The 19,628-nt window shown below is 42.2% G+C and overlaps 1 protein-coding gene across 1 annotated transcript in view; it reads left to right on the forward strand.

Annotated features, from left to right (window-relative positions):
- Window positions 1-19,628, forward strand: part of PAPSS2 (3'-phosphoadenosine 5'-phosphosulfate synthase 2) — a 98,441-nt gene that overhangs the window by 46,270 nt on the left and 32,543 nt on the right. Inside the window, exon 2 of the mRNA XM_052660852.1 lies at window positions 18,491-18,608. Coding sequence (XP_052516812.1) covers window positions 18,491-18,608 — 118 coding nt within the window. The remainder of the gene's footprint in view (window positions 1-18,490; window positions 18,609-19,628) is intronic.

Raw genomic sequence — 19,628 nt, forward strand, 5'->3', positions numbered from 1 at the left:
AAACTGTGACGCGGAGGTCACACAGCTGGGACCTGGAAACTAGGGAGTTCTGTCTGGGTAGAGTAAGACCTACACTGAGAGCTGGAAAGCCTGGCAGTGTGTCTTGCGCCTTCCAGGTGTGGGACTTCAGTTAGTAGCTTGAGGATCTGTAAATGGGTCACAACGCACAGCCTCCAGAGCTCCCAGGCTTTGAGCAATCAGTGAGATAATGCCTGGGAATGCTCCTACCATGAGCCTGAGAAGACACTTACTGAGATCACTGCTTTCTGCACCTAAATCTTTAAATGAATCTTCAGACTGCGTATTGATGTCAGAGAGGTTTGGAGCACTTCTAATCAGCAAGAGAGCAATGAAACCATAGCCCAGTAGCTGTGAGGGCCAAGTTCAAAGGCAACAGTGGTGTTGTCTTCAGTGAAGTAAAGTGGATTTGTGTGAGCTGTGTGGGAGGCAGGAGGGTGTAGAGGAAATTCAAATCCAATTGCTTGTTTTTGACTGAAACATTATGGACATACCAAAAAACCTTTGAGCATTGAGAAACTCACAATCTGGCATGTGGTTTCCAGCTTCCTCATTCCTCCAGCGTCCTCTCTTGCATAATCCTGCTCACTGTGACACAGGCTGGAACTTGGCTCGCAGGATGCCCTGCCCCTCCATCAATCATCTGAAGTCCTTTCCCCGTGTAGCTACTTTTCTTCCAGTCACAAAAAACCAGGGCTGAGGCAGTCTGCCATGACCTGGAACCCCGAATTCCAGACACCCCTTCCTATTTACTCCCCTTGCGGCATTGCCGATGGGAGTGAGGGGTGGACCTGGCAGAGACACACTCTGCAACCCTGGGCTGGGAGATAAAGTCCCAACTCAATAGCTCATGAGGCTGACTGGGGCAAAGGCCGTTTTTGTGCTGATGACGAAGGTTTCATGACTGAGACAGCCAACAGAAGAGCAATCAGTCTGGGGGAGAATGAGGAGGCATCAGACTCATGCACGTCAGAGTGGCGTATTACTGGCTGGGCTTTGGGTCAGAGAAAATGGTAACTGGAATAGCAGCAACATCCTTGGGTGTGCACACGTGTGTGTGTGTGTGTGTGTGTGTGTGGTGTTTTAGCCCTACAAAGTGTTCTCCTAGCCATTGTCTGACTTGATCAAGAGCCCCACAATCCCTAGACTTGACTTAGACTGGACAGAAGTCTTAGAAAACTCCTAAATCTGGGTAACTTCAGCCTCAAGTTACTATGCTGTGTCCATAGTAGATTAATGCCACCTTTGCTTCACCAGCCTCAACATCTCACCCTGTCCTCTGTTTTGTTTGGTACTTTATATAGACAATTATTTAATCCTTTCAGCAGCCCTACAAGGAAACTATTCTTAGCCCCATTTTATAGTACAGGAAATGGAGGTTCAACAATGTTCATCACTTGCCCAGGGTCACTGAGCGAGTAAGTTATGAAGAGGGTTTCAAACCCATATTTGCTTGACTCCAAAATCCGTTCTCTGTGACTCCTGTGCATGCTGGAGGGTGTTTTTCAGTGTCAATGTCCTGGAAGAAGGTAGGGATTTTTGCCCTTTTTTTCTCCCTTAGGGATCCAGAATAGAAGTATGCCACCAACTTTGTGGTTTCTGGGCCACTTCCTGCTAGGTGACAGTGTTAGATGAGTTGCGGGGCAGAGGGAAGCAAGCATTTTTTTCTTTAACACGTGCTTTGCTTTCCATAGAGAGAATCCTTTTTCTGACAGCCACTTTCTTTCCAAAGTGTAGAACACCATATGCTCTCAACAAGGGAGGAAACGTTTCATTCAACAAGGAAAAATTTTCAGCTGCCTTGCCCCTCTGCAGTTCAAATAGTCTTCAAAACATCTGTTTCTATTTTATTTGTTTGCCTTTTGGAGAAAATCAAGAGTAAATTTGAGGTTAATGAGAAGCAAGATATCTTCCTGAAACAAACAACCCCCCCTCCCCCACCAGTACCTGGCAATCTGAAAAGATTTTGTTTGTTTGAAACGTTGGAGTAATAGAAAATCTGGATAAACACCCATGATTAAGATACAGTTAATAAGAATCATAAATTCAGAGATTAACTATTATATACCATAAGAGAACAGGTCCTTCCAGTGGATTCTGATGTTTTTGAAAACAAAGCACTTGTTGGGGAAGCAACTAATAAGATCATAACAAAGTTTCCACAGAAGACTAACATAGCCTGGAGTTTATTCTGGGTCTCAGCCTGTAGGGAGCTGCTGCTGCTGCCGCTAAGTCGCTTCAGTCGTGTCCGACTGTATGCGACCCCGTAGACGGGACTATGCAGCCCACCAGGCTCCGCCATCCCTGGGATTCTCCAGGCAAGAACACTGGAGTGGGTTGGCATTTCCTTCTCCAATACATGAAAGTGAAAAGTGAAAGTGAAGTTGCTCAGTCGTGTCCAACTCTCAGCGACCCCATGGAATGCAGCCCACCAGGCTCATCCATCCATGAGATTTTCCAGACAAGAGTACTGGAGTGGGGTGCCATTGCCTTCTCCAGCCTGTAGGGAGAGGGAACCACTAAAAGACAGAAATTAAAGGAAAAAAATCTCTGTGAACAAACTGAACTCTGGTGGGCATTCACGTGCCTAGGTGGACAGGAGCCCTTTAGGTCAAACGTACTGTGATGGGATCAGAGCCCTTTTCTACAAATGCAGCAGAGCTGAACAATATTATTCCACCATCTGACTCTCTGACTCGTATTAGGTATTTTCTTATTTGGTTACTTAAAAAAAAAAAGAAAGCTCTTTTTTGGGACATCCCTGGCGGTCCAGTGGTGAGACTTCGTCTTCCGGTACAGGGGGTGTGGGTTCCACACCTGGACTGGGAGCTGGGATCCATGCGTCATGGCCAAATAACCAAAACAGAAAAAAAAAAAAACAGAAGCAATACTGTAGCAGATTCAATAAAGGCTTTAAAAAAGATCCACATTTTTAAAAAAAATCTTTAAAATGGCTCTTTTTTGCATGTGGTAAAATTTACATGTAACGAAATACCCATCTTAAGAGTACGTTCTGTGAGTTCTGGCAAATGCAAACACCTGTGTACCTCAAACCCTTATCAAGATGTACATCATGGCCATCACTCAGAGACAACTCTTGCTCTGATTTGAAAAATTCGTTTTCCCTGATGGGGGAAGTCACATAAATAGAATCACATGTAGTACTGTTGTCTGAGATTTCTTTGACTCAGCAAAATGCTTTCATTTATTATCATCTTTTTATTGCTGACTAGTATTCCATTAGAAGAGTATTCTACAATTTGAGAGGTTTTTTTTGTTGTTACCTATTTTCCTGTGGATGGACATTAAGTTATTTCCAGTTTTTGTCCCCCCAAATCACTAATCATATTCTTTGTATAAGTCTTTTTGTGGATAGAAGTTTTCATTTCTCTTGAGTTAATAGCTGTGAATGCAACTGCTGAGTTAAAGGGGATGGTAAATGTTTAATTTTATAAGGAACTTACAAGTTTTTTTTTTTCTTTTTTCCAAGATGGTTGGATCACTTTACACCTCCACTACCAACATATGAGAACATATCCTTGCTGACATTAGATGTTATCAGTAGCATCTCATTTTGATTTTAATTTGCATTTCTCTCATGACTAATAGCATTGAGCACCTTTTCATGTGCTTATGGTTCATCTGTGTATCTTCCTTTGTGAAGAGACTGTTCAAATCTTTTGCCCATTTTCCAAAAAGTGGGTTGTCTCTTTATTATTGAGTTGCAAATATTCTTTATGTATCCTCACATCAGAGGACGGAGGGAACATGAAGTGCCCACTGAACTGAGAAGGCATCTTGAGACCAAAAGAATGAGGCAGGCAACTCCAAATAATCAATGGATCACTTTATTATACGGCAACTTACAGGGTGGGATCAGGATTGAGTCAACAACAATCCAGAGGCATTCACTGAGGGGCCATTGGGTCAATTTTATAGTTAACCTAGAATGTGGGGTTAGGCACTTGGAAATAGGATATGCATTTCTATGGTAAGATTTATGAATGGGTAACTTTGTGGACATCAGGAATAAGTCAGTGAAGGTTTTCATCATTGTTTGGGGACTAATAAAGCATGCAGGTCACCTGGTTCTAATGATTCTTAAACAATATCTGTTAACTAAAAGCCCTGAGGATAAAGAATTCATTCACTACAGTACAGCCCTGGGCAGGGTCAGCAGAAGAACAGGAAATACCATAAGGGCCCAAGATGGCTTCGGTTATGCCAACAGTCATACACTTCATAGAGTAGAGAAACATATGTCTCAGACCGCCCCTCCTCCTCTGATGGGCCCAGTTATGTGAATTTTTTTGGTCTGTGTGCATGCTAAGTCACATCAGTCGTGCCTGACTCTTCAACGCTATGGACTGTAGTCCACCAAACTGTCTGTCTGTGGGATTCTCCAGGCAAGAATACTGGAGTGGGTACCCATTGCCTTCTCCAGGGGATCTTCCGGACGAAGGGATTGAACCCACATCTCTGTGTCTCCTGCATTCGGGAGGCAGGTTCTTTACCAGTAGCACCACCTGGGAAGCCCAGTGTTGCCAGGAATTCCGCTTCATTTTTTTTTTACTGTATTCCCGGTATGGCCTCTGGCACTTAGTAGGAGCTCATTTACACAAACATTTGCTAAAAAAAAAAGTCAGTGAATGAACAGATGAATGGACTTTTGGGCCTGATATCCAGACACACTGTTCTTAAATTTAATGACAGTGATTAACAAGGAAATGGAGAGAGAGAAAATCTTAGTGTTATCCTTGAGTTATAAAGTATACGTGACACGAAAGACTCAGGATACCTTCAGGGGATTTGTTCACCCAGGGGAAAGACGGCTAGAATATCTCATGGCGTCGGCTCAATTGTCCCTGTTTCTGAAGCCTCTTGTGCAAGCCAACCCTGCTGTCTAGTGTGCTGCGTTCTGTGACTGTCCCAACCCTTCCAAGTCTTGGATTCCAACTGGGCTTGTGTGATGGATGATTAGAGCCTCTCGCCTTGGAGAGTTTTAGGTCACTTAACCCAGCTGATCCTGGCTTCAACACCTTCCCCTTGGCTGCTGCTGACACTGAAAGTGCAGTTTCCTGCCGACTGTTCCCTCTGCTGGGCTCTGCGCCTCACTAGCATGCCCAGCTCTACGGGTGTGCACTGTCTTTCTGGGCCCCCAAGGGCCAGCAGGGGGCTCCTTCCTCCTTGGTCTTGAAGTGGTTTTCCTGGTCCTAATCCACCTGTCTCCAGACTCTCCTGCTGGGGCTAGCCACTGAGTGATCGTGTCAGAACCCATGTCTGTAGGGAACTTGGCCATTTACAAAGTATGTTCCCGTCCATTATCTGTGTGTGTGTGCATTAGTTGCCCAGTCATGTCTGACCTGTGTGACCCCATGGTCTGTAACCTGTTGGACTCCTCAGTTGATAGAATTCTCCATACTGGAGTGGGTTGCCATTCTCTGCAGCAGGGGATCTTCCTGATCCAGGGATCAAATATGGCTTTCCTGAATTGCAGGCAGATTCTTTACCATCTGAGCCACCAGGGAAGCCTGTTATCTATGAGTGAGTGAAGTCGCTCAGTCGTGTCCGACTCTCTGTGACCCCATGGACTGTAGCCTACCAGGCTCCTGTGTCCATGGGATTTTCCAGGCAATAGTACTGGAGTGGATTGCCATTTCCTTCTCCAGGGGATCTTCCCGACCCAGGGATTGAACCCTGGTCTCCCGCATTGTAGACAGATGCTTTACCGTCTGAGCCATAGGAGCCTCCAAATAGCCCTATTTGTATTTTTCTGGATTCCTTCCCCCCACAAACCCAAGGAAAACCATAAAGAGGTGATTTAATTTGCTCCAGAATATAAAAGTTGCTCATGTGACCCAGAGTTTTCTAAGACTCCCTGGGTCTTGCTCCAAGAATTTGGAGCCTTTTTTTTTTTTTTTTAGCTTTGATGGGTGTACATGTTCACTGTTTGAAAGGTTTCATAGATTTTTACAGTTTGGCAGCTTGGGTTACATCTATCATTGCTGTTTAGTCATTAAGTCTTGCCCATCTCTGCGATTCAGTGGACTACAACTACAGCACGCTAGCCTTCACTGCCCTTCACTGTCTGCTGGAGTTTGCTCAAATTCACATCCATTGAGTTGGTGATGCTATCTAACCATCTCATCCTCTGCCACCCCCTTCTCTTTTTGCCTTCAGTCTTTCCCAGCATTGGATCTTTTCCAATGTCATTAGAAATGTAATTACTATATCAAGGACACATATGGGTGGTTCTCAACTTTTTAATTTTTATGTGACCATCATTATGAATTCCCCTGGCCCACCTTCTTTTCCCTCCTTGGATCACATATTCACATATTACTTTTTAAATGTCCACTACAAACTGTATTTACTGACTCCTTTTACCTTTTTTATTCATCAGACATGTATACCTTCCAGAGTTTAGGGTCAGGATCAGATAATCTGTGCCCTCAAGGGGCTGATTTTATTGCAGACAAAATAAAGACATTTGAGATTTGAGTTAGCCTCCAAGACTAATAACTGGTACGTTTCCATTTCTACAAGGCTTTTTGTAGATTAAATAGTTCATGCACTGACCCTTGGGAAAGTGGAAGCAGATTTTAGTGCTTGTGAAAACGAGTCCTATTTCAGGGAGAAACTCTCTAGTCACTGATGTCTATGTCTGGGTGGCAGAGGAAGGGGTATAAGGGTCTTTAACACTTCTCTGTGGCTCTCTAGAGAGTGAAGCTCAACCAGCCTCACCCTAGTACTTCCTCAGCAGTTGGGGTATTTGGGCTGTTCATGCCCAGGACTTGGAAAGAACTTGCATTTATAGAAAAAGACATTCTGCTAACCATTGGCTAAAGGTAGATATTTTTAAATGGTCCTGGGACCAGAAGTTTTACATTGTATCTATAGTTGTCTCACTCAAAATTTACCTTCCAAGGGCTGTGATGGGTCTTCTAAAGGCAGTGTCTCTTTCTAAATGAGTACAATTAATTAATGTCACTCTGTATGCCTGTTGAGATCCTTTAATGGACTGGAACCTGGTGGTCCGGAGTCGACAATAAGAAAGTAAAAGAGAAAGAGAGAGAGGATGATATTCCTTGGTTTACGCAGAAAAAGAATAAAGCCCTTGACAAGGGGCTTGCACTGCTTCATGTAGGCACTGGGCACCCTCTCGAGGAGGTGAAGGCACCGTGTGCCTTCTTGAGAGGGTCTTAGAAGCCCGGGCAAGAAAGTGAGCTCAGCGGGCTTCTGCGCGCCAAAGAAATAGCCTGAGAGAGAGAGAGAGAGAAAGAGAGAGAGAGACAGAGAGAGAGAAAGAGAGAAAGAAGGAAAGAAAGAAAGAAAAGACACGGGGACCCAAGCTCTGATGGAGCAAAGGTGTTTTATGCAACATAATTTGGGTATATATACTGTCTTACAAGGTAGCTATTTTCAGCAAAGATAAAAATGAAAAGTCCAGACATACAAATTATCAAGGAAACATAAGGCAATCCATATCAAAGACAGAGGGTTGTAAATAGTCACTTTTACCATACGGTTCATAAAAAGAAAGAGGGTCGTAAATAGTTACTTATCAGTGTATGGAAAAACCAATGAAGGAAATGCATGCATTCCTCAGCCCAGGGAGCGGTTTGCCAACTCCTCTTAATCCTGAATATTCAGGAATTGGTAAGGGACAGAGGATTCGTGACAGATGCAAAACAGCACACAGGAAGCCTCCTGTGAAATGCTTCCTGACAATTCCCCCTGTTTTATTATATTTGTAAAAAAGGTCCTGACCAATTGAGTTTGTTTAGTATCAACCAACCTTATAGAAAGACAATGATAAACAACAGATATAATTACGAAGACAATCACCAAATTTACAGTTCCAGACCCGATGTGGTGAGTAATACTTTGAAACTATCCTCATGGGTCTAGCCCAGATAATTGATCAGCTAGTTGTTCAGCTAAAGTTTCCAAATTAGTGGAAGAGGGCAGATGTTTAGAAGAAGTTTCAAAGATTTCCTTTTGCAGTAATTGTACATTCAGAGAGGCATTATCATGTATATTTTGTAAATGAAATCTTTGTTCCCAGTTGTAGGCACTATGAAATGAACAGGAGTAATACAAAATTGAGTAGAATTCTAATCACATTTTAGTATCACTTGATTTTAGAAATCTATTAATTGCTCTCCGACCCATTTGCTGGCTGTTTTTAGTTCCTGTATTTCCTCTTGAATATCCTCATCTACCTGAGCCTGAGTAGCCCACATATTATGAGCATCTTCAGTCCAATTTTGGATAAAATTATGTGTTTGAATCAAGGTATGTAGAGCAGCACCAGCGACAGCAGCAGTGGTGCAAATCGCTATTGACCCCAAAATGCCAAGGATCAGCCATCCAACGATTCGTTCAGATCGTTGGAGCAGTTTAGTAAGTAGTCTGGAAGCAAGTCCAGCCATGGGACCTTCTTCCCAGGGTCTTTGGAGACTTATTGGTAACCACAAATTACGTCGAGATCGAAGAATCAAGAGGGAGTCATTTCTGAAAGAAATAGAGGAGTTAAGACAAGTATATGGTTTGCAATTAACACAAGTTACAGAACGTAAAGTCTTATTAAATTGTAACTTTCCTATGGCTATAACAAAAGGAAGTGGGACACAGGCCTGTATAAAATATGATGGATTATAGCGAAAGAAATAGTTACTATGACTACAACTGGTAGTAGTGAAAAGTCTGGTCCAACTTCCAAGTTGTTTGGTGGTCGCAGCAAGTTTCCAAATGTCCCATTGTTCAGGCCCACTCTGTTTATTGAGGACGATCCTAGGACGAGGTGGGGCTAATCCACCGTCAAGCCACCCAAGAAGTCCTTTGTCGTGGTAATGCTCCATTGCAGTGTCATTAATTTTCCATGTCACCTGAGCAGCATAGTCACAAACAGAGCTATTAACATCTTCTGAGCAGTTAGATCACCACATACCATGGGGTCCCCAATCAACAATTGTATGATTAGCCACAAACATTAATTTTCCCAATTTAACTTGACATTTGTCCCAACAAACATGGAAAGTTCTTAAAGTAAACCCTTTGCATAATGTTCTTTGTTCTTTCCCTAACCCTTTCCCTAAAGTCTCAGTAGTATAAACATGGTTCACAGACAAAGAAAGGGCAGTAAATAATCCAAGCAACGTCCAAAAATCCTTTTTGGGAGGCAGGGCGAAAGCCCAAGTTTGTTGGCTAACATTTATGCATAATTCTGCTGGGCCCACGCACAAAGGAAGGACTTCATAACCTAGAGAAATATTGATTAGTTTTCCTTCTTCTTCAGCGTGTGAGGGCCCTTTAATGCTCCAGGGAGAAGGCATATGTATAGAGTCATTAGTTGAAATGATTGGTCCTCTCTCCATCCATTCGACCACCTGTAGTAGACGGGGGTTGGGTATGTAAGCCCAGTAAGGGTGATCAGTTAGAGCTCGAACGGGGAAGGTACAGGCCAGGAGGCTGAGCATTGCCAGGAGGATGTATTCAGGACTCTGAAGCATTCCCTGTTGAGAGACCAAATTTTCAGCTCGATTAGTAAGGGTTTTTATGTGTCCCCAAGCCAGGAGATCATAGGCTTGATGCTGCCGAGGGCAGTGCTTCCTAGAGATCTTTAGAGCCGCCATGGCCCATATTGGAACTTTTTCCTCCTGAGATTTTTATTGTTTCATCTCTATTTTGAAGGCCAGGGACCCCCTTGGGTTGAATCTTCCGAAGAGGAAGCCCTGTGAGTTCGTTGATCCATCTGGGGAAATACAAGCATACCCCTTTCCCTGTAAGATTAGCTTCCCAGATTTCCATTGTTTCATTAATGCGTCTTGGTACCAAACGGGCAGAAGAAGAGAAGTGTCCTTCAATTCCTCAAAATGCTTTTCTGCTCTTGTTAAGCTATCTCCCTGTGGTAAATTTAAAAAATTTAAGACAAATAAAGCTGTATTAACAATAGTTATAGGTTTAGAAAATATCTTATGTTGGAATCTAGTAAAGTCTGCTTTAGAAAAGGAAGACAGTCATGTTCCTGTGTATTCCCCCTTTCTAAATTTTTTATTTGCAACTTTAGTGTGTGATGTGCTCGTTTGACTATGCCTTGTGCCCATGGATTATAAGGAATACCTGTAGAAAAAGATTGTAAAAATTGTTTAAAGTGTCTAGAAATATAGGCGGGCCCACCGTCTGTTTTTATAGAGCTAGGAGTTCCCATTACAGCAAAACAAGCTAATAAGTGAGTTATAACATGTTGCGTAGCTTCACCGTGAAGAGGTGGGGCCCAAACAAAAGAAGAATTAGTGTCGATACAGACATGTAAGAAAGAAGCGATATAGACATGTAAGAAAGAAGAGGGAGAAAGTTCAGGGCAATGGGTTACGTCCATTTGCCATAGTTCATTAGGTTGCAAACCACAAGGATTAATACCTTGTGTGATGGGTCTAGATGTATGGGTCTACAAGTAGAGCAATTACTAATCATTTCTTTAGCCTGGCGGTATGGAATTTTCCATAGCTGGTGTAGAGAGTCAGAATTGTTACACAACAGAGCATGCTGTTCCTCCGGAGTAGCAAAGGAGACCAGTTATCAGCCTGCTCATTACCATGAGTGGTGGGGCCAGGAAGGCAAGGATGTGCTCGAATATGTGTGATATAAATGGGAGAATCGCGGTTTCTAACAGCAGATTGTAGTTCGAAAAAGAGTTGTTGAATAATAGATTGATTGGAGTTTATGGTGGCGGTTTCTATATTTTTTAATACAAAAACAATATATAGAATCAGAGACTATATTATTGGGGTAAGGATGTAGGCAAATAACTTGAATAAGAGCACATAATTCATTTTGCTGAGCAGAATGAAATTTAGTATAAAAGACGTTATATTCCTTAAGAGACCAGAATGAAGCTTTGGCGTTTTTCGTCCCATCTATATAAAAAAAATACCTCAGCTTGTGGTATAGGCTGTGAGCTGACAATGTGAGAAATAATAAATTCAGTATTTCTGAAGCAATTCCTCAGCTTACCAGAAGGATAATGAAATGAAAATTCTCCAGAATATTCCAGAAAAGCTATTTGGAAATCGGTCAAAGTTTGTAATGCATTCTCAAATTGAGATTTATTCATCGGTATTACAGTTTTATGAGGATCAGAGCCGATTAGAGTTTTAGTCCTACTTCTTCTATTGATGATGATTAGAGCAATTAAATCAAGGTAGGGTGTAAGTGACTTTATTCCCCTAAAACGGGTATAGATCCATTATACTGGGTGTTCTTGTTGGGCAAGACATCCTGTGGGAGAATGAAGTTAGTTAGTTAGTTAGTTCAGTCGCTCAGTCGTGTCCGACTCTTTGCGACCCCATGAATCGCAGCACGCCAGGCCTCCCTGTCCATCACCTGGTCACCAATCATGGGGAATAAAATTTCCAATAGAGGATGTTATAGAATTTAGAAGTGCTTTAGTGAAAGGTGAATGTGGGCCATACGTAGTTATAGCTTTTTTAATTTGTTGCATGTGACAAAGGTTAATACCCTCATATTGACGTATTATGTGCCCTTGAGAGTCAGGATTTCTAAAACTGGAAAGGCGGTGAAACCATTGGCTTCAGAGACTTGTGATCACAAAGCCAGGAATTCAGAGAGCCTCTGTGGTGAAGGAGAATGAGTAGATAGCAAATTCCTACAGTTCAGAGTATGTGGTAAAACCTTATTATTGTTATTCAGAAAGGTGTCATCAGTTTTAATGTCAAAAAGTGTCTTAGTGGAGTCGTTGCCAGAATCATTAGGTTCTAGCAAGGGAGAGACTTTGGGATTTGTGTCCACTCGCAGCCGAGGAGCGCTTGGAGCAACCGGGACAGGGCTTGTAGGAAAATTCTGAAATATTTTATGTTTTTCTAATTGAGCCTTTTGTAAGGTTTCATCATCTAATTTATATTCATGTAGTAAGTGTTCTGTCTGTTTCCGAATATCAGGAGGGCTAGAATTACCTTGAAATGGCAGAAATCACAGCTTTAATGAGAGCCCATGGGGACCAGAAACCTATCGGAATACTTTTTCCCTATCTGGCGTCTCGTTCAACATTCTCTTTGACCCGGTGTCAAATTTCTAAATCAAAACTACCTTCATCAGGGAACCAAGTGTTACATTCAACCACGGTGTGAAGGCAAGCCTCTATTTGCTGGCGCGAAACTAAAAGTCCCTGAACTGTAAATAAGTGATGAAGTAAAGTAGAAAAGTGATGGGGCTTTCCAGCCGTTTGACCCATGTCTTAGTACTTACCGACCTCAGTAGGCCCTTGGAGTCACTCCATCCGAATCTGTCACGTGTACCAGGCCCCTGTTCTGGACGCCACTTGTTGAGGTCCTTTAATGGACTGGAACCTGGTGGTCTGGAGTCTATGATAAGAAAGTAAAAGAGAGAGAGAAAGAGGCTGATAGTCCTTGGTTTATGCAGAAAACCAATAAAGCCCTTGACACGACGCTTGCACTGCTTCACGTAGGCACCAGGCGCCCTCTCAAGCGGTGAAGGCACCATGCGCCTTTTCAAGAGGGTCTTAGAAGCCCAGGCAAGAAAGTGAGCTCAGCAGGCTTCTGCGCTCCAAAGAATTAGCCTGAGAGAGAGAGAGAGGGAAAGAAAGAAGGAAAGAAGGAAAAAAAGAAAGACACGGGGACACAAGCTCTGATGGAGCAAAGGTGTTTTATGCAACGTAGTGTGGGTATATATACTGTCTTACAAGGTAGCTATTTTCAGCAAAGATAAAAATGAAAAGTCCAGACATACAAATTATCAAGGAAACATAAGGCAATCCATATCAAAGACAGAGGGTTGTAAATAGTCACTTTTACCATACGGTTCATAAAAAGAAAGAGGGTCGTAAATAGTTACTTATCACCGAATGGAAAAACCAATGAAGGAAATGCATGCGTTCCTCAGCCCAGGGAGCGGTTTGCCAACTCCTCTTAATCCTGAATATTCAGGAATTGGTAAGGGACAGAGGATTCGTGACAGATGCAAAACGGCACACAGAGAGCCTCCTATTAAATGCTTCCTGACAATTCCCCCTGTTTTATTATATTTGTAGAAAAAAGGGCCTGACCAATTGAGTTTGTTTAGTATTAACCAACCTTATAGAAAGACATTGATAAACAACAAATATAATTACGAACACAATAACCAAAGTTACAGTACCAGACCTGATGCGGTGGGTAATACTTTGAAACTATCCTCGTGGGTCTAGCCCAGAGAATTGATCAGCTAGTTGTTCAGCTAAAGTTTCCAAATTAGTGGAAGAGGGCAGACGTTTAGAAGAAGTTTCAAAGACTTCCGTTTGTAGTAACTGTACATTGAGAGGCATTATCATGTATATTTTGTAAATGAAATTTGATTTGTTCCCAGTTGTAGGCACTATGATTGAAATGAACAGGAGTAATACAAAATTGAGTAGAATTCCAATCACATTTTAGTATCACTTGATTTTAGAAATCTATTAATTGCTCTCCGACCCATTTGCTGGCTGTTTTTAGTTCCTGTATTTCCTCTTGAATATCCTCATCTACCTGAGCCTGAGTAGCCCACATATTATGAGCATCTTCAGTCCAATTTTGGATAAAATTATGTGTTTGAATCAAGGTATGTAGAGCAGCACCAGCGACAGCAGCAGTGGTGCAAATCGCTATTGACCCCAAAATGCCAAGGATCAGCCATCCAACGATTCGTTCAGATCGCTGGAGCAGTTTAGTAAGTAGTCTGGAAGCAAGTCCAGCCATGGGACCTTCTTCCCAGGGTCTTTGGAGACTTATTGGTAACCACAAATTACGTCGAGATCGAAGAATCAAGAGGGAGTCATTTCTGAAAGAAATAGAGGAGTTAAGACAAGTATATGGTTTGCAATTAACACAAGTTACAGAATGTAAAGTCTTATTAAATTGTAACTTTCCTATGGCTATAACAAAAGGAAGTGGGACACAGGCCTGTATAAAATATGATGGATTATAGCGAAAGAAATAGTTACTATGACTACGACTGGTAGTAGTGAAAAGTCTGGTCCAACTTCCAAGTTGTTTGGTGGTCGCAGCAAGTTTCCAAATGTCCCATTGTTCAGGCCCACTCTGTTTATTGAGGACGATCCTAGGACGAGGTGGGGCTAATCCACCGTCAAGCCACCCAAGAAGTCCTTTGTCGTGGTAATGCTCCATTGCAGTGTCATTAATTTTCCATGTCACCTGAGCAGCATAGTCACAAACAGAGCTATTAACATCTTCTGAGCAGTTAGATCACCACATACCATGGGGTCCCCAATCAGCAATTGTATGATTAGCCACAAACATTAATTTTCCCAATTTAACTTGACATTTGTCCCAACGAACATGGAAAGTTCTTAAAGTAAACCCTTTGCATAATGTTCTTTGTTCTTTCCCTAACCCTTTCCCTAAAGTCTCAGTAGTATAAACATGGTTCACAGACAAAGAAAGGGCAGTAAATAATCCAAGCAACGTCCAAAAATCCTTTTTGGGAGGCAGGGCGAAAGCCCAAGTTTGTTGGCTAACATTTATGCATAATTCTGCTGGGCCCACGCACAAAGGAAGGACTTCATAACCTAGAGAAATATTGATTAGTTTTTCTTCTTCTTCAGCGTGTGAGGGCCCTTTAATGCTCCAAGGAGAAGGCATATGTATAGAGTCATTAGTTGAAATGATTGGTCCTCTCTCCATCCATTCGACCACCTGTAGTAGAGGGGGGTTGGGTATGTAAGCCCAGTAAGGGTGATCAGTTAGAGCTCGAACGGGGAAGGTACAGGCCAGGAGGCTGAGCATTGCCAGGAGGATGTATTCAGGACTCTGAAGCATTCCCTGTTGAGAGACCAAATTTTCAGCTCGATTAGTAAGGGTTTTTATGTGTCCCCAAGCCAGGAGATCATAGGCTTGATGCTGCCGAGGGCAGTGCTTCCTAGAGATCTTTAGAGCCGCCATGGCCCATATTGGAACTTTTTCCTCCTGAGATTTTTATTGTTTCATCTCTATTTTGAAGGCCAGGGACCCCCTTGGGTCGAATCTTCCGAAGAGGAAGCCCTGTGAGTTCGTTGATCCATCTGGGGAAATACAAGCATACCCCTTTCCCTGTAAGATTAGCTTCCCAGATTTCCATTGTTTCATTAATGCGTCTTGGTACCAAACGGGCAGAAGAAGAGAAGTGTCCTTCAATTCCTCAAAATGCTTTTCTGCTCTTGTTAAGCTATCTCCCTGTGGTAAATTTAAAAAATTTAAGACAAATAAAGCTGTATTAACAATAGTTATAGGTTTAGAAAATATCTTATGTTGGAATCTAGTAAAGTCTGCTTTAGATAAGGAAGACAGTCGTGTTCCTGTGTATTCCCCCTTTCTAAATTTTTTATTTACAACTTTAGTGTGTGATGTGCTCATTTGACTATGCCTTGTGCCCGTGGATTATAAGGAATACCTGTAGAAAAAGATTGTAAAAATTGTTTAAAGTGTCTAGAAATATAGGCGGGCCCACCGTCTGTTTTTATAGAGCTAGGAGTTCCCATTACAGCAAAACAAGGTAATAAGTGAGTTATAACATGTTGCGTAGCTTCTCCGTGAAGAGGTGGGGCCCAAACAAAAGAAGAATTAGTGTCGATACAGACATGTAAGAAAGAAGCGATACAGACATGTAAGAAAGAAGAGGGAGAAAGTTCAGGGCAATGAGTTACGTCCATTTGCCATAGTTCATTAGGTTGCAAACCGCAAGGATTAATACCTTGTGTGATGGGTCTAGATGTATGGGTCTACAAGTAGAGCAGTTACTAATCATTTCTTTAGCCTGGCGGTATGGAATTTTCCATAGCTGGTGTAGAGAGTCAGAATTGTTACACAACAGAGCAGGCTGTTCCTCCGGAGTAGCAAAGGAAACCAGTTTATCAGCCTGCTCATTACCACGAGTCGTGGGGCCAGGAAGGCAAGGATGTGCTCGAATATGTGTGATGTAAATGGGAGAGTCGCGGTTTCTAACAGCAGATTGTAGTTCAAAAAAGAGTTGTTGAATAATAGATTGATTGGAGTTTATGGTGGAGGTTTCTATATTTTTTAATACAAAAACAATATATAGAATCACAGACTATATTATTGGGATAAGGGTGTAGGCAAATAACTTGAATAAGAGCACATAATTCATTTTGCTGAGCAGAATGAAATTTAGTATAAAAGACGTTATATTCCTTAAGAGACCAGAATGAAGCTTTGGCGTTTTTCGTCCCATCTATATAAAAAAAATACCTCAGCTTGTGGTATAGGCTGTGAGCTGACAATGTGAGAAATAATAAATTCAGTATTTCTGAAGCAATTCCTCAGCTTACCAGAAGGATAATGAAATGAAAATTCTCCAGAATATTCCAGAAAAGCTATTTGGAAATCGGTCAAAGTTTATAATTCATTCTCAAATCGAGATTTATTCATCGGTATTACAATTTTATGAGGATCAGAGCCGATTAGAGTTTTAGTCCTATTTCTTCCATTGATGATGATTAGAGCAATTAAATCAAGGTAGGGTGTAAGTGACTTTATTCCCCTAAAACGGGTATAGATCCCTTCTACTGGGTGTTCTTGTTGGGCAAGACGTCCTGTGGGAGAATGAAGTTAGTTAGTTAGTTAGTTCAGTCGCTCAGTCGTGTCCAACTCTTTGCGACCCCATGAATCGCAGCACGCCTGGTCTCCCTGTCCATCACCTGCTCACCGATCATGGGGAATAAAATTTCCAATAGAGGATGTTATAGAATTTAGAAGTGCTTTAGTGAAAGGTGAATGTGGGCCATACGTAGTTATAGCTTTTTTAATTTGTTGCATGTGACAAAGGTTAATACCCTCATATTGACGTATTATGTGCCCTTGAGAGTCAGGATTTCTAAAACTGGAAAGGCGGTGAAACTATTGGCTTCAGAGACTTGTGATCGCAAAGCCAGCAATTCAGAGAGCCTCTGTGGTGAAGGAGAATGAGTAGATAGCAAATTCTTACAGTTAAGAGTATGTGGTAAAAACTTATCATTGTTATTCAGAAAGGTGTCATCAGTTTTAATGTCAAAAAGTGTCTTAGTGGAGTCGTTGCCAGAATCATTAGGTTCTAGCAAGGGAGAGACTTTGGGATTTGTGCCCACTGGCAGGGCGGAGAGCTTGGAGCAACCGGGACAGGGCTTGTAGGAAAATTCTGAAATATTTTACGTTGTTCTAATTGGGCCTTTTGTAAGGTTTCATCATCTAATTCAGATTCATGTAGTAAGTGTTCTTCCTGTTTCCGAATATCAGGAGGACTAGAATTGCCTTGACATGGCAGAAAGCACAGCTTTAATGAGAGCCCATGGGGACCAGAAATCTATCGGAATACTTTTTCCGTATCTGGCTGCCTGTTCATCATTCTCTTCGACCCGGTGTCAAATTTCTAAATCAAAACTACCTTCATCAGGGAACCAAGGGTTACATTCAACCACTGTGTGAAGGCAAGCCTCTATTTGCTGGCGTGAAACTGAAAGTCCCTGCACTGTAAATAAGTGATGAAGTAAAGTAGAAAAGTGATGGGGCTTTCCAGCCGTTTGACCCATGTCTTAGTACTTACCGACCTCAGTAGGCCCTTGGAGTCACTCCATCCGAATCTGCCACGTGTACCAGGCCCCTGTTCTGGACACCACTTGTTGAGGTCCTTTAATGGACTGGAACCTGGTGGTCTGGAGTTGACGATAAGAAAGTAAAAGAGAGAGAGAAAGAGGCTGATAGTCCTTGGTTTATGCAGAAAACCAATAAAGCCCTTGACACGGGGCTTGCACTGCTTCATGTAGGCACCGGGCACCTTCTTGAAGGGGTGAAGGCACTGTGAGCCTTTTCGAGAGGTTCTTAGAAGCCGGGCAAGAAAGTGAGCTCAGCAAGCTTCTGCGCTCCAAAGAATTAGCCTGAGAGAGAGAGAGAGAGAGAAAGAAAGAAAGACACGGGGACCCAAGCTCTGATGGAGCAAAGGTGTTTTATTCAACATAGTGTGGGTATATATACCTTCTTACAAGGTAGCTATTTTCAACAAAGATAAAAATGAAAAGTCCAGACTTACAAATTATCAAGGAAACATAAAGCAATCCATATCAAAGACAGAGGGTTGTAAATAATCACTTTTACCGTACGGTTCATAAAAAGGAAGAGGGTTGTAAATAGTTACTTATCAGTGAATGGAAAAACCAGTGAAGGAAATGCATGCGTTCCTCAGCCCCGGGAGCGGTTTGCCAACTCCTCTTAATCCTGAATATTCAGGATTGGTAAGGGACAGAGGATTCGTGACAGGTGCAAAACAGCACACAGGAAGCCTCCTGTTAAATGCTTCCTGACATATGCCAGTTATACAGGAAGATATTTAGTTAGGGAAGACTATGTAGTCTATTACTGTATTGTATGTATATGTATAACATTTATTATTTTATTAATCGATTATTGTGCTTTCTCTTCTTTCGTAGGAGAACCAGCAGAAATCCACCAATGTCGTGTATCAGGCCCATCACGTGAGCAGGAATAAGAGAGGCCAGGTGGTTGGAACACGGGGTGGTTTCCGAGGATGTACCGTATGGCTGACAGGTGTGCTGAGTTGAGATCTAAATGTATTTTATTTTGACTAAAAATTGGTGGTAACACACAATTTTAAGGAAAATAATGTGACATATTTTATGTGTCACATATACATATTCCATGTGTATTTTAACATTAGAAGGAGGCTGAAAGCTGTAGTAGAAAGCTTGGGTGTCAGTCCTAATTCTACAAATCTGTGAGAAATAAGGCTTACATCAAGTCATAGAATGTCTCTAGTTCTCTGTTTTCACCTCTTTGACAAGAAAGAATGGACAAGTTGATTATGACATTCCCTTTCAGATCTAAGGAATTCTGCAATCCTCAATTTCATGCCTAAGCACATTTCAGTTCAGTTCAGTCACTCAGTCGTGTCCAACTCTTTGCGACCCCATGAACCGCAGCACGCCAGGCCTCCCTGTCCATCACCAACTCTCAGAGTTTACCCAAACTCATGTCCATTGAGTTGGTGATGCCATCCAACCATCTCATCCTCTGACGTCCCCTTCTCCTCCTGCCTTAAATCTTTCCCAACATCAGGGTCTTTTCAAATGAGTCAGCTCTTTGAATCAGGTGGCCAAAATATTGAAGTTTCAGCTTCAACATCAATCCTTCCAATGAACACCCATCAGTCCTTCCAATGATTTCCTTTAGGATGGACTGGTTGGATCTCCTTGCAGTCCAAGGGACTCTCAAGAGTCTTCTCCAACACCACAGTTCAAAAGCATCAATTCTTTGGTGCTCAGCTTTCTTTATAGTCCAACTTTCATATCCATACATGACTTGGAAAAACCACAGCCTTGAGTAGATGGACCTGCTTTTTAATATGCTGTCTGGGTTGGTCATAACTTTCCTTCCAAGGAGTAAGTGTCTTTTAATTTTATGGCTGCAATCACCATCTGCAGTGATTTTGGAGCCCCCCAAAATAAAGTCTGACACTGTTTCCACTGTTTTCCCATCTATTTGCCATGAAGTGATGGGACTGGATGCCATGATCTTAGTTTTCTGAATGTTGAGCTTTAAGCCAACATT

Source organism: Budorcas taxicolor, chromosome 23 (genome assembly GCF_023091745.1).
Source record: "Budorcas taxicolor isolate Tak-1 chromosome 23, Takin1.1, whole genome shotgun sequence".
NCBI lineage: Eukaryota > Metazoa > Chordata > Mammalia > Artiodactyla > Bovidae > Budorcas > Budorcas taxicolor.